This window comes from Perca fluviatilis, chromosome 12 (assembly GCF_010015445.1).
Source record: "Perca fluviatilis chromosome 12, GENO_Pfluv_1.0, whole genome shotgun sequence".
NCBI lineage: Eukaryota > Metazoa > Chordata > Actinopteri > Perciformes > Percidae > Perca > Perca fluviatilis.
Genome location: NC_053123.1, coordinates 19,506,035 through 19,521,519, shown reverse-complemented (window position 1 = coordinate 19,521,519; position 15,485 = coordinate 19,506,035). Strand labels below are relative to the sequence as shown.

The 15,485-nt window shown below is 38.7% G+C and overlaps 1 protein-coding gene and 1 pseudogene across 1 annotated transcript; one reads left to right on the top strand and one right to left on the bottom strand.

The window, feature by feature from the left end:
- Positions 1–347: 347 nt before the first annotated feature.
- Positions 348–3,541, bottom strand: LOC120570242 (helix-loop-helix protein 2-like). The gene is made up of 2 exons (XM_039818483.1): positions 3,312–3,541; positions 348–1,732 (listed from the first exon to the last, which is right to left on the bottom strand). Exons 1-2 carry the CDS (start codon positions 3,318–3,320, stop codon positions 1,331–1,333), a joined length of 411 nt encoding a protein of 136 aa, XP_039674417.1. The 5' UTR covers positions 3,321–3,541; the 3' UTR covers positions 348–1,330.
- A 2,927-nt stretch (positions 3,542–6,468) lies between these two features.
- On the top strand, positions 6,469–13,719 carry LOC120570076 (annotated as a pseudogene).
- Positions 13,720–15,485: the final 1,766 nt, after the last annotated feature.

Below are 15,485 nucleotides of genomic sequence, written 5' to 3'. Positions count from 1 at the left end.
AACACTAAGCCAAAACTTACTACTTTTACTTTTTTTTCTTGTCTTTTAAAGTGCTCATATTATGCTCATTTTCAGGTTCATAGTTGTATTTAGAGGTTGTAACAGAATAGGTTTACATGGTTTAATTATCAAAAAACACCATATTTTTGTTGTACTGCACATTGCTGCAGCTCCTCTTTTCACCCTGTGTGTTGAGCGCTCTGTTTTAGCTACAGAGTGAGGCATTGCGCTTCTATTCCATCTTTGTCGGGAGTCACACAGTAGCTAGGTAAGGACTACTACCCAGTCAGAAGCAGAGTATGAAGGCGTGCCATGCTAGCAGCTAGACGAAATTATAACGTGTGTTACAAAGTGACGCACGTTCGTCACGGAAGTAAAGGCTGGACTACAATAAAGCTGTTTGGAGCATTTGTGAGCAGTGTTTTCTCTGGAAGATGTCCCTTTGGGGTGGACTTTGGGATTTTTCACTTGTAAACCTATAACGTGCACAAAAAAGATATATAAGACAATGAAAAGAAAGGGAAAAAGCCAAAAAGCATAATATGAGTACTAGAATTTCTTGTTTATGTTCACATTACTGCCTCATTTGTATGTATGTCCCCAGAGAGGAAGCAGACGGATGGCCATAACATGGTTGTTTTGGTTCTGGAGAAACATCTGCCCCATCCAGAGGGAGAGAAACCCCAACAAATACCAAGACCTCTCCCATGTAGTGGAGGAACAGCTTGTTTGGTAGCGTCTCTTAATGGTTTTACTTGAAATAAAAAAAGAGCTTTCAGAAGTCACATTCTAAGATAAAATCTAATACGGCCAACAGATCAGATCAGAAACGTCTTGGTTCAGAGAAATTGTAACATAACTGGCATCAAAACAGCATCAAACATGTTTCTTGAATATCTTGAGCTGTCACAATTTATTTAAAGCACACAAATGTCCAGTAGACATTTTTTTGTGTAATTGAATTAAATATATTTACAAATTGGTGCAAACATTAAGTCACAACTAAAGACAAGGCAGCAAATTTAAGGTTGATCATTGCAATGTTTTAGTAGTTTGGCTAAAGAAATATAATATACAGCAGCTTTTAAAATATTTGCATTCTTTTCATGCTTTTACTGACATTAAACCTGAAGTCCTGCAACTGTTTCCCATGATGAACAATCATTGTGATATTCCAAAAACTAGGATACACTGTAATCTACAGTGTGTTGCATAACCAACCATATACAGGGCATTCCTCAAATTTTCTGGTATCAATATCAAGAAATCATTCAGCTGTCATACAAACAGTCCTCCTGCCTCAGTCCATACTCCTGTTGGTCCTCACAGCCTAAACATCCAGCACGTGGTTGAGGTAGGAGATGTAACAAATTGCGAGTCGCAGGATCTCAATTTTAGACAACTTCTTGTCTGGTGGGAGTGTTGGGAGCAGTTTTCTCAGCTCTGCAAAGGCCAGGTTGAAGGCCACTACGCGCACACGTTCCCTGGTGGCATGTGCGGATCGATATTTAGCTGTCGCGCGCCTCCTCCGCCTCTTCTCTTCCCTGCTGAGGGCGGGCACGTGCACGGAGCGTGCCTTGCCCTCTCCATCCTCAGGTTTGGCTGGCATGGACCCACACTGCACATTGAAAGTGTCCAGAAGGGTCTCTCTGTCACCTTGTCCCCAGGGCAGGTCAGACTCAGGCTGGTCAGGACTGAGCATCATGTTTCTGACCTCAGACTGGGAAAGATCCTAAAGAAAATAGTAGAAGTCAGTAAAAAACACATCCAGAGATCTTTGGGAATGATTCTGTTTCAACTTTATGACCAGGAATTGGAACAAAAGCAATGACTCACTTAGGCAAGGGAAATTTATTTTATACACAAAAACTCATGTGCTCTACATCAATGCATACATGTAGGCATCCAGTGGTAGCAACTAATACACACACTCAATTTTTTTTACTTGAGAATTTCCATTTTCTGCTGCTTTATACTTCTACTCTGCTACAATTCAGAAGCAAATATTGCACTTTTTACTCCACTACATTTATCTGATAATTGTAGTAACTAGTTACTTTCCAGATTCAGATTAATAATACAAACTATAATCAACAAGATTATGATATTATATCACTAAGTCTTTATTGATCCCCAGTAGGTAATTCACAAGCTACCCAGCTTTATATAGAAAAGGTAATATATATAAAATATATATAGATATTAGCCAGCTGCAATATTAAAGTATATGTACACATTACAGTAATGCATCACTAATCATGATCGAATAATATAATAGCATAAATAATATTTGATAATATTATTCTGTAAATGTCCCATTCTACGAAATTAGTAATTTTACTTTGATACTTTAAAAAAATTTTAAAATTAACTATGATACTTTAAATAAATTTTTATACAAAAAAATAAAAAAAAGACCTTTTTTTTTTGTTTTCTTAAATAACATGTTCTTGGTATTTCTTAGTAAAGTTTTTGTTTTACTAAAGGCATCTTAAATAGATGGAGGATCTCGAACTTGAAACAACTTGTGGTTTTACTTTTAAAGGTGACCCAAATCTTTAATGTTAACTGTGCTCGATTTACTCTAGCATTAGCCTATATTATTTTAGTAATAAGACAAACACTTATGTGATGGGCTATTCCTAAAAGTACATTTGCATTATGATAACATGTCTGCTTGTGTTCATCACATCTCTGGTTGCCGCTCTGTTGATAGTCAGATTTAGTTATTTGAGTAAAACTTGGCCCAGGAAAAGGACCCTGAAATAAGGGACTCGTGCTGACCCCTAGTGGCAGATCCACACATTTGCTGCTCGCAGAGACAGACGCTGTCCGAGGTGCTGAAACAATATCAAGACTACAAAAACAAACGCGACTTTCTCTCAAGCCATTTAGTAAAAATAACGATAATTTAAAATCTATTGTTGTTATCTCATAACAATTCAACAATCGAATTACCAAACATTAGGGAGATAAACATCATATTCTGCCATTGGTACTTAATCTAGCAACACTTTTTGCATGTTATCTCAGAAAAAGACATTTTATACCACATTACCAACTCAGAATATCTTCCTTTTCTGCGCTGAACTTCTTATTCAGCAGATTAGCAGCCTGTTTCTAACACGCAGGAGTAGACTGAAGGGTGGTAATTATTTTCTGTTCTTTTTTTTTCATTCAAAATGTAATAACTTGCTTTTTAAAATTGTAAATATTTTAGCTTGCAATCTGTACCTAGCCTATAGAATATCTCGAACCTCTGAAACTGCGCAGGAGTGCAGGAGAAGTAAACCGCATTACATTTAACTTACCTTGCACATTCAAAAAAAACTGAGCCAACTGAATCTCACATAAAGTTATCTCCCCTTCAGCCTCCATGCTGTCTTGGTTTTGATGCAGTTCAGTCGAATTAAAGTGCTGAAGATCGGACGTGGGCGAAAAAGCTCTGCAGCCCCGCTCGTCCTCCTCCCTGTCCGTCATGGTGTCAGGTGCACATTACATCCTTCAGTAAGTGACAGTCTGGCTTGTTGCTCTGCCTGTTTCTTCCATCCAACCTCGCCTGGTTGTGCGCAAGATACACAGCCCTATATCCCCATAAAACTGGAGCGAAGTGACGACACGCACAATGGGATAATGAGCATTTATTGTCCAAACCTCCACTCAGCTTTCACTTTCATTCCCTGCAGATGAAACGCGCCTTCGTGAGCAGAGCTTTATTAGTTAGATTGGTTCGAGGTGCAGACGTTTCATTCTAAAGGTTACCCAGTGACCTTATTATCAAACTTGTTGTCTATGAACGTACATTGATTATAGTCTACTAGACGGGCAACAACTTCCAATGACGCCATTTTTTCCTGGATCCTGTTAGTATAAGGTCAAGTGAGCACCTGTGTCTAAAGAAAATCGAGTCAAATGTGGGTTATAGTCTCAAATTGCCTCCACCTGTTCCGCCCATTTAAACGTGAAAAAATAAAAACCAGAAAAAGGTAAATTCAGCCTTTGTCTGAAGAAAGATTGGGTCATATCTGTAAAGCCTGAGCTGGTGATGAGAGTTTTAAATGGCCCTGTAAATAGCTGGGAATCTGTGCACACCATTCGGTTTGGTTATAAGCTGTTCATTTCATGAAAGCACTTTTTATTTTCTCCATTTGCAGCACTTTAATGGGCCCATTGCTGATGGAGGAACAGGGTTTGGAGAAGGAAGGTGAGGGAATGGAGGCTGTATATCTAAACAGCTCATTTATCCAAGCAAGAAAAAATAAATGGACACCAAATATAATTAAGGCTACTCAATCTAGTGCCTTTTATGCCAACATACTGGATGTGTGGTATCTATGTACCACAGGAGAATAAAGCCGGATATTGTGGTTCAATTTGTGTTTGTAGGCTGTTGTGGTTGGTGTGGTATTTATTGGGGTTCTGGCATTTTATTTTTCATCTGCTCATCTCTTAGAGTGAAATATCAGTGCTAATCATTACTAACATAATCATTGTGAGTAAATCACCAAAAGGCCTCTACCTCTGTGACGATGGACGGAAATGTTTCCTCAGACACTGTCAGAAATGGCACCATAAACGCTCAGTGGGGATCATGTTTGGGTATTGAGAAGGCTTTGGCATATGGCTAACATCATTACCATTCTCTCCAAGATGGGACCGTTTCTTGTTTTGTCGATGGGAAATGTCACCCTGGATAGAGACCATTTCCTTAAAATTGTTGCAAAGCAGTATTTGCACACCATTCTCAGTGAGGACCTGATTGATTTGAGGGTAGGAAGCCCATCCTTTACTTTGCATTGTTTTTTTTTAAGTCTGTTTAGACTTAATGTAGCTGCTTCATTGATTTAGATAAGTGTTGTATATTGAGGTGTTGGGAGTATCGCCTCAAACACTTATTTTATTTAATTTCCAATGGTGAAAAAAGGACATGTCCTTATTTAGAGATGTATACGGTATTCAGGAGAATGCCATGTTGGGTTAGCTAACCCAATGTTTGTCAGGGCATGTTTTAAGATGACAGAACAGAATATCTCTTTATGCAGAATATACAGTGTCATGCTCGAAGGGAAGTAAGGTTTGGATAAGGTCATATGATTTCCAGGAAAATCAATGCATGTGATGATATGAATCATTAGGTTATGAGTTCTTTGAACAGATACATTTGTCATAATCAATCCTGTCTGTGCTGTAGTTCTGTGGACAGGCCTTTCATTTTACTTCAAACACTGTAATAATAAATGACACATAGCTACATGTATTATGAGATCTGAAAATATCTTCTTTCTATCCATCAAAAACATTTAACAGTTAAATCATCTTCTGTGTTATCATCATGTACATCATGAAGAAAATTACCATTTATTACAATCTAACCATACCACCTCCTGTTTTATTCATTCTCTTGAGAGAGACCTCTTTTATCTAAAGCCTAGCTTCACAGTATCGCAGTAGGCCTAATGAATAGATAATGCTCGATGCCTCCACATCTCTCAGAACCTTAACTCTGTACTGCATATGTAGGATAAACTCACCTGGCCAAGACTAGTGATGCAATGCCATGAAGATTTAAAACCCCACCCAGCCTTTTAAATGATCTATTTTATTTCCAAATGCTTTAAGACTATTTCAATCAGATGATGAAAAAAGTCCTGTGTCTGTAATGCCGTTGTAAAACTGGACCTCCAAAGGACAACATAAAAAAAAAAAAACTACTTGATTTCAAAATCACTTGTGATCATATTATAGGAGGACTTTCAGGTTCTGTGCCCTTTGCTGCACTCCACCTTGTCTGTGTCGTGTCCTCTCCTCCCCCCTTTTTCTATGCCAATTCTCCTGGGTTTGACTCCTTGTCTGTGTCAGTCTGGACACCATCTGTTTAAAGGCCAGGGCCACAAACCTCCATTTTCATCTCCTCCTCCTCATCTGCTCATGCATGCATGTGTGTTAATGAACATGCATGTGCAAAATATTTTGCTCACACCCGCAGTAAAGCAAATTAATTTTCAGCATGCTATGTATATGCAAGATCTGTATTTCAGTGGTGAAAACGTTTGCGTTGACCCACTGTGTTTGTTTGTGTTTAGATAGATACTTTATTAATCACAGCAATTTAGCATAAAAAGACAAAAATAATGTGCAAAAAAACACTATACAATACTTAATCAATATACAAACTTGTCAATCATAGAAGTGCAGTCCAACTTTCTATTCCTCCTTACTTCCTCTTACTTTGTATCACTTTTACCTTCTGTCATGTCCATTTTCCAGTTTCTGTAACCCTCTTGTGTAACCAACAAATCACATACTTTAAATGCAAATGAGCTGAAGTAGTTTCATTTTAATTTGGTCCCTATTTATCCCACCCACCCCCTCCCTCAGCTCTCCTCTCTGTCTGGTAACCATCTGCTGTCATATATTGTTTCTGCTGATTTGGAATCAGATTACATCAAATCGATCAGCTTTGTCACCATGGCTATAGCAATGAGGAGGATGAGGGGATTAGAAGAGGAGAAGAGAGGTGAGACATTTTCTTGAGGTCTTTGGCACAACTTCCATGAGACACCATGTCCATAAGACACATCAGACAATGTCAATTTAAAACAGCATTCATCACAAATTACAATTATAAGAATAATGCATTAGGTGAAATAAAAAAAATGTTTATTTACATTGATGATAATGCTGGTGATTAATTGATAAATCAACAATTTAGTCTTTAAAATTAAATAAAAATACAAGAAAATGCTCATTGTGAGTTCCCAGAGCCTAAGGCTTGTCTAATCAAGGGTCAAAAACCCAAAGTAAGAGTAGAGTAGTTAGTTAGTTAGTTATGTTTTATTTCTGTATCATGGCAAACATTTTGGCCCATCCCACACGGGATTACAAGACACCACAAATTTACTTATTTAACAGACATCTTCCTGTCGCATATACAAATCATTCGGAGAAATACATGAATACAAATACTATATATACATATAGGTGTATATACATATACACACATATACATATACATATATGTATATACATACATATATATATACACATACACACAAACAACAAATTCTCATCTACAATTCATCTCGATAAAGAGCTTTTTTTCCTCTTCTTATCTTATCTAGATAATTGGCTATATGTGAACAGCCATCTCAGTCTTTGAGCATCATCCATATTTACCAAGTCAATCTCTGCTTTTATCCTCTGAAACAAAAAAATCACACTGTTCACAATAAAAAGGACAATAGAAAACAAAATGGAACTCATTTTCTATATCATTCAAACAACACATGGGACAGATCCGTTTTTCCTCTTCTAAATTAACATATCGTTCTGTTTCAACAGTCAAAGGCAAAACACCAGATCTCACTTGAGCACATAAAGATCTTTGCCTTTTTGACAAATACAACATAATTCTCAGTCTAACCACATATGCAAAACAATTTGTAACTTTATTGTTCCTAAGCGGAAAATTGTCTTTGGTACTCAGTGATGTGCAACAAATGTGCAATTTGTCTACAGGCAAGCATATGAAGAATAGAGTTTCTAATAATACAGTAAAATAAATAATTCATGAATATTTAATAGTTTAAATGGAGCTGTTCTTTCATGCCATTGAATGAAGTGGTACCAAGTTTGTACCATGCAGTTTGTGAAAAGTAAAGTGAGGAACTATGCTATTATCTTATTTAGTAGAGTTGTCTCTTTCTGCTTATTGACAACATAACAAACAACATATCCAGTCTCTAACAAGGTTTTATATAGTTTTACTTCTGGCACTTAGTTCTGTTTTGTTTTCAGGCCTGGGCACAAAATGCCCATCTGTAAAGTAAGAGAAGGAGCATCCCAGAAGAGCAGGATGAGGCAGTAAACAGACAATTTACGAAATATAATTGATTGAAAAGAAGCTTAAATGGAAAAGCAGAGTAGATGGATTTGTTGCACACCTGAGAATAACACAGGGGAAAGCTTGTATGAGGTTTCATGTGATTTAAAATGTGAGTGTTATATCCTTCCGCCAATTCAGTAAGACAGACATTACAGAGGACACCTGTTTCTAACTCCTCAGGAGCCGTTAATAGACAGGTAGGAGAGGTGTAAGACATGTTAATGCAACAGAGAAGACAGACATTCACTTTAGTCAGAGAACTTACTCTGGAAGCAGTGACTCTTATCTCGGTACATGACTGTTAAATAAATATGCGCAATGTTTGTCTGTCATCCACTCTATTAACCATGTAACTCTGTGTTTTGCTGCTAGACGCCGTCACAGTTCAGTGAACATCACTTCATCGTGTTGCCTTCAGGGGCAGAAAACCCTACTTGGCTGACAAAGGTGAGCGTAGAGTGTTGTGCACTGACTGGTCCATTGGTCCATTGAAGTGTATAGCATTAGTATAGCAGTTAGCATGTCATATATTAAAGGCCAAATGTCAACTTTTTGATGTCAATGCTGTTTTTTTAGTTTCCTTTTCTTTTCTGTTGCTCCTTTTTCTGGACCATCCGTTGCCATGCAGTCACAGCTGTCAGCTATAGCAGACCTTTATTACCTCTTTATAACTGAGGGCAGTTTATTGGTCTGTAATATCTAAGAACAGCCAGGAATGCAATATGTACATTAGTAGCATTTTCTAAAGATGGGTTTTGCAGCTGACCTAAAAGTTTACAGTCCACAGTAATAAGGAAAGTATTGTGAGATGTGAACATTACTCCAGATAAAGAATAGCACAGATGTATGAGGAACTGAAGCTGAGAGAAAGATTAGATTGCACATTCCTCTTTCGAGGCTTTCATTGTAGAAGCTCTTGATATGGAAAGAAAATGTTGTTTTGATCTCGTCTCATATATTTACTCTGTGATTTTGAGAACTCATGTCTCATTGGGGATGTTTTCAGTCTTAGTAACACTTTTCCACCCATCCTACTGTATGAACATTAACAGAATGTGAGCATAATTCACCTTGAAATCAGTACGCTATACCTACTATTGCATATACAAAAGGTTATGTACTAGCAGGTTCAGCTGCTTTTTGATTTAAGATCCAAAAGTAAACAGGCCTCTTAATTATTTATGTTCACCAGTGTCTGAAAGAGTTCAAGGACGATGAATCAGTCCACTTTTAAGGTGATGTTAAATCTATCTACAATTACATTTGGCAAATGATTAGATACAGTACATGCAATGTTATTTTTATGCATACAGATGACAGACACTGGCTTGTTAGCACTCTTAGTCACCAGCCCTCTTTCACATTTTACTATTTCACACAAAACCTGAAGTTACAGCAGCATAAAGTTCCTCTCATGGCAGAGACTGTGATATAATTATACTCCATCCATTGTCTCCATCCACTGTCTGTTACTCTTGTACCACCACAGAGAGTCAAAAAAAATTTTTGTTTATACCTTAAAACATTGTATAAACATCCAACAATGGTGCAGCTGCTACCATGTCAAAGTCATGAAAAATGAGGCAAAATTTCCTTGCTGCCGGTGATGCAACATGGCGCTTACTGGTGCATGCTGCTCTCTAGTGGACTAATACTTACTGTATAATTACTTTGATGTTATTTAATCTTACACACATAATTCAGCTTGTCCAGAGCTGCTGATAAACTCTCTATTAACTGTTTTTAGAAGATCTTTAATACTGAGTTTCAGATGATATGTCTGGGCTTAAATTAATTATAATGTAACATTAAAAATGGGGTAAGGGATTGTCACATTTTCTTAAAGATCTGTTGTAATTTTTTTTTATATAATCAGATAAGTGTCTGAGCAAAAATTTTGTAGATATTTTAGAGCCCTCTGCAAGACATAAACTTCCTCCAGCTGAAACGACTTGAATGACTTTTAATTTGTAACCCTGTCAGGCAGCAGTGCTGAGAGTACGCCAAAAGTATCACAGTAAATCCTGGAGCTCTGTTTACTTATGGTCATTTGAGTGATTAGATCAGTGACATTAATCTTTTAAAGGTTGCAGTTTGCTTGCTTTACAATGATTCTGTTCTGCCAATATACAGCCACAGTTCATGACTTACCATCTGGATGGCTATTACTCACTTTGGCCTTAACCTACTCAAGCTCTGGCAGATATTCACAAACTGTGATTAAACCATAAACAGCATCAAATCAATCTCTTTCCTGGAGAAGTAACTGGGCACTGTCACCATCTAGTGGTAACAAGTAGGAGGACGATTTCTGTAAAGCAGGAAACTGGATGGACTATCACTATGGGGCAATGTGCTCCTGGGAACAGATGCAATAAACGGCCCTCTGTGTTCACCCCATCACCATCTTGCCTCTACGACATTTTGCAAGTTCATGCTGAAGATGAAGAGTACAAATCCTTCTGCCACAGTGACACCCCTTCCCACAGGTATTATACAAGAAATGACATACTATACAATCAGAAATAATCAGCAAAGTAAATCTTCTATGCAGGTTCTATTTGTGTACAGTTATGTATCTGTTCTGCTGCCAACCATATTTAAATGTTTATCATTTTAAATTACCTGCATTACATTTTTTTAGTGTAGGTCTTCTGCAGCCCAAGTATGCACAGTCGGAAAAATCTAACAACCTGATAATGAAAATAAAAAGTTGATCGGATGTGGTATCCTTACTCAACTTAGATTCTCAGTATGAAAGGAGATTGGGACATCCCTATTTTTGACTGAGCCCTGACTTTAAAAAAAACAAAAAACAAACACTTACTTCCAATAGATGCTCCGGCTTAGGGGCCTCTTGATCATTAGGCCCCTGGTAGGCCAGTTTGGTAATTTCTCTATGGGTAGGTTAGTGTTGTCCTTGTCACATTTACAAAAAATAATACATTCTTATATTACTTTTGTACCATCTGAATACAACATATCCTTAGTTGCAGAAAGTATACAAAAATTTATTAAAAGTTTGGCCACATATAAAAATGACCAAATAGCTGTATTTTCTCACATTGGCCATGTGACGGCACTGTAGGCTAGATTTTTTTTCGGCATTTATCAGAATAATAAACAAGCTGAGAGCCTCTGCACGTATGTGCATTTTTTTATGCTCCTATGTACTCTATAAGTGCATTGTTGTGGGTTTATGTAAAGGAGCTTTTAAAGCTGGGATGCAGATGTTCTGTCAAGCCTTGAGCAGCACACACCAAACACCTGACACATGTAGTAGAAAGTGTGAAACATACTTGCGAGTACTTCATGCAATTTTGCAACAAATCAGTCTGGGATCATGTAGCTCAATACATCACAAACCATAAAAACATACCTCCTGGAAAAACACACAATCCCTTCCCGTCACAACAGAGGGAATGCAGCCAGAGGCTCAATATGAAGCACAATGAGGACCAACATACTAGTGTGGGGATAGTGTAAAAAAAACGGGCAACAGAGATGAAAAGAGTCGGCCTCATAAACACCATAATGCCTCATAATTTTCAATTTTAACAATGCAATTTGACAAATGCCTACCAACCCTTACAACTTAAATCAATTTCAATAGTAGAGAAAAAAGGAGAGACAATGGGAAGAAGGATAGCTGACAAACTGCATCCATATGTCTCACTCATGCGGCGTGCTTGCATGCATGTACGCCTATGTGCAAATATGTTGCAGTTGTTCATTAATCCCTCCTCTTCAGTGGCTGGATAGATGGGACTCAGGGCAGATTTTGGTCCCAGATGTGTGCCAGCTTATGTCTCATGCCTTTGATGTCCATTGCTTTTTTTTTTTTTTACAGGGCAACATTCGTGAGTGAGCTCGACCGCAGGCAACTGTTTCGTTAGAGGAAAGTAATGTCAAGGAAAACAGAGCTGGAAACCAGTAACAATATGAGAGAATCACTGAGCCACATCTGCTTCATGTGGTTCGAAGACATCAAGAGTGGCACAACATTTTTTAAACATCTTGTACACAGACAGACAAAGACAGACATGCATGCTCTCAAAATATCCACACGGTTACTGTATAAAAGACACAAAAACAGAGACACACAAGGCACTGTCCTTTCTGGGCAGGCTAAAATGGGAAAAACACACATTGAATTAGAAGATGTATGTGCAAGACTATTATAAGTGTATCCTGTGTTTAAAATGGGTTAAATCTGCAGCTGGTTTGACTGATAAAAAACCTACATATTCTTGGCTTTTAGTGATACATACATTCCACTCCTCATTTAATAATGCAGTCCAGGTTCAATAAGAGATGTGTGTAGAAAGATATGTAGCCATTTTGATAAGGGTCTTGAGAGATACCAGCGGATTGATTGATGACCATGGTTGCTGATTGACAGTACCTGTGAGAGTGCAAATGAGCCAGAAGGCTGCGCGTTGAGTGTGGTGTATAAAACAGGCACCTTGAGAATTACTCCAGAATGAGCTGCTCTTTACATACCAGCTAATTGTAAAGCATATCATTTACAGTTGACATCCTGCTTTAGAATGGGTGAGCTGTTAAGCTGTGTTTTTGTATATTTTTCTGAGGGTTCTGATGGTATGTGCCCAATGTTCTGATTTAAGGTTGTATCTCATATTGTGCTAGTGTTTGACTTGCAGAGTTGTGTTTTTTTTGTTGTTTTTTTAAAATCTGATGTGCGCTCATCTTTGGTTTAGCTGAAAAGAAAGTTTTGATCGTGTATGCCCACCAGAGCTCTGGCTCATTCAACGCTGCCGCCAAAGATGCTGCAGTAGAAGTTTTAGCTGCTCATGGCTGCACAGTGGAAGCATCTGACCTGTATGCCATGAAGTTTAAAGCAACCGCTACTGCTGAGGACATCACTGGTATATAAATATCTTACTGGAATTAAAAAGTTCTGCTTGATTGTGGTCTTCAGAATTGAAGCCTAGTGTCTCTGCAGGGGAAGTTAAGAATGGTGATCACTTCTGTTATGCGGAGGAGACTAAACTTGCATGGGAGGAAGGAAAACTGTGTGCTGACATCACTGAGGAACAACGTAAACTCACTCGGGCAGACCTCATCCTCTTTCAGGTAGAGGCTGAGTGATAGTAATGTTTGTGATAAACCCTCTGTTAAACTAATTTAATTGTAAGCCCTACTTCTCAGTTCCCCATGTACTGGTTCACTGTTCCTGCAATCATGAAGGGCTGGATCGACCTGGTGCTCACATCGGCCTATGCCAAGATGTGATACAGCGATACAGCCAGGGAATCTTCAAGGTAAAATAAATTCGAGGCTTACATTGCAATACTAGAGTAAAGCCCCCCCCTGCCCAATCTGTTGGCTTCCTGCACAGGACAAGAAACTACTGGATCTCGTGAGTCCATGTTCAGTGCAAATGGCATTAATGGAGACATGAACATCACACTGTGGCCACTACAGGTACTGCAACAGGATATGACTCAACCAAGCATTAAATCAACTGTTAACCGTTACATCCAAGTGACTAATGTGTTTCTCTCTTGTAGAATGGCATCCTGCACTATTGTGGCTTTCCGGTTTTGGCTCCTCAGAACTTCTGGGCTCCATCTTCTGATCCTTCTGAGGCAAGCAGCACAATGCTGGAGGGCTGGCGTACGCGACTGCAAGGCCTCCTGGGAGAAAAAACGCTTTCCTTCACTCCATTGGACTGCTTTGATGGAGAGAAGGGTTACCAGCTGAAGCCTGAGGTCCATGAGAAGCATGCCACCAAGGAGTTTGGACTGACCGTGGGGATCCACCTGGGAAAGGTGATACCACCCAACAGCCAGATGAAAGCTGGAATCTGAAGACTGCCTGGCCTCATGAGTGTCTGCCTGTGTTATTTTATTTATTGTTTTTGTGTGTAGTGCAGATGCCATCTCTTTAAACCCTCAACTTGTGCAAAAATGACTTGGACTTGTTCAGACTTTAATGGCCTATTTGACTTCAACAATTCTGGATTTTAATTTTGTATAGTTACTTTGCAGCTCCCATCTCCGGAAAGGTATCCTCGTTCTGACCTCAGATCTGCTTGACCTCTTGGGAGAAACTCCCTCCTCCACTGACTGCTTTGATGGAGAGAAGGTTTCCAGCTGAAGTCCATCTGAAACCTGCTTAACAAGGAGTTTGCTCTGACAGTGGGAACCCACCTGGGGAAAAAAACGCTCATACCCAAAAGCCAGATTAAAGATGTAGGGTAGTGATGAACACTGCACTTTGGCTTCTGCAAGTGCAGTTAAGCTTACTTTCTGGCTGATTCTTGTGGAAGTTTTGAGTTGAATGTTTGGGTGGGCTGAGTTTTGTGTGCACTTTGTTTAGGACTTGTTAATTTGAACAAATCAAATCGTCTTGCATGCTGTCTGGTTGAAGCTAAAGTGCTCTCTACCTTGTATACAGACATGCTGACCACCAAAGAGTCTGCTTGCAAGCAGGTTTAGGCTCTATACAAACATAAGTGGCTGAGCACTTTTCCCAGAGAAGTAGCTGTTGTTTGGGTATGGAGGAAATGAGATGGTGGTGGGGTGGGGCGTACACTTTAAGGAAATGGCCTTGCACTCTGATGTCCAGACCAGCCTTTGACATGTAGGAACTCAATGTTGTGCATATTTCACAGCTGAGGTTTTACAAGGTCAGTTTTTGTGTTCAGTCAAGTCCAATTTCATAATCACCTGTCTTTGTAACCTACATGTCCAGATATTTTGCTGTCAAAAACATAAGGAATCCAGTAACCAAAATAAGACATTTAATTTATACTGTGCTAAGACTCGAGGCCTCTGGCGATGATGACCGCGCCTTTAAATGTCTTGAGTGTGAAATGTGTAAATCATTATGCACCAATTGGCTTTATCCTCATAGTAAAACCACAGTCATTAGATCTACACAGAAATGTGGACAAATCCTGCCACTGTCAGTTTGAAGATTTTGTATGTTTGCTTTTTCTATATGCATCATTATCCCAGACAGAAACCCAGAGAGTTGGTGTTTGAATTGTCTGTGGGCATTGAGTGTTTATGTAAGGGTTATACCAGTCTCTGATCTGGTGTCCATCCGGTTTTCCCATTGTCCATCCCAATTCTCCCACCCTGGCTGCAGGGAAGGCCATTTTAGGCTGGTTCAATGGAAGGAAGTGGGCACCGTTTAAAACCAGATACAGAACAGAGTCACCGGAAAAGCAGTCCTGCTTTTCTGAAAGCTCAAATACACACAATCAATCAGATAAAAAAATAGCAATATATTGTTCAGAGGAAGCCTGAAGGTTAAGTGGACCTGAAGGTCTTTATTAATATAGACCTTTGAACTTAATCAAACTTTAAAGCCGAGTTGCTTCAAAAAGAAAAGCACCATAGATGATCGAACTCTTGGCAACAAAACAAATAAGCATTTTTCACAAAATGTCAAATTATTAATTTAAAGGACTGTAATAAAGTTCAAAATGTAAATACGAAAAGTATATACATAAACACATTTCTGCAGCGCTGAGCCAGATGTGATTGATTGTTCTTCATTGACTTTTTGAGTGTTTTGATAAGGCTGTAAATGGGTTCTTATGTTTGCACCAAATGTCATAGGGCTA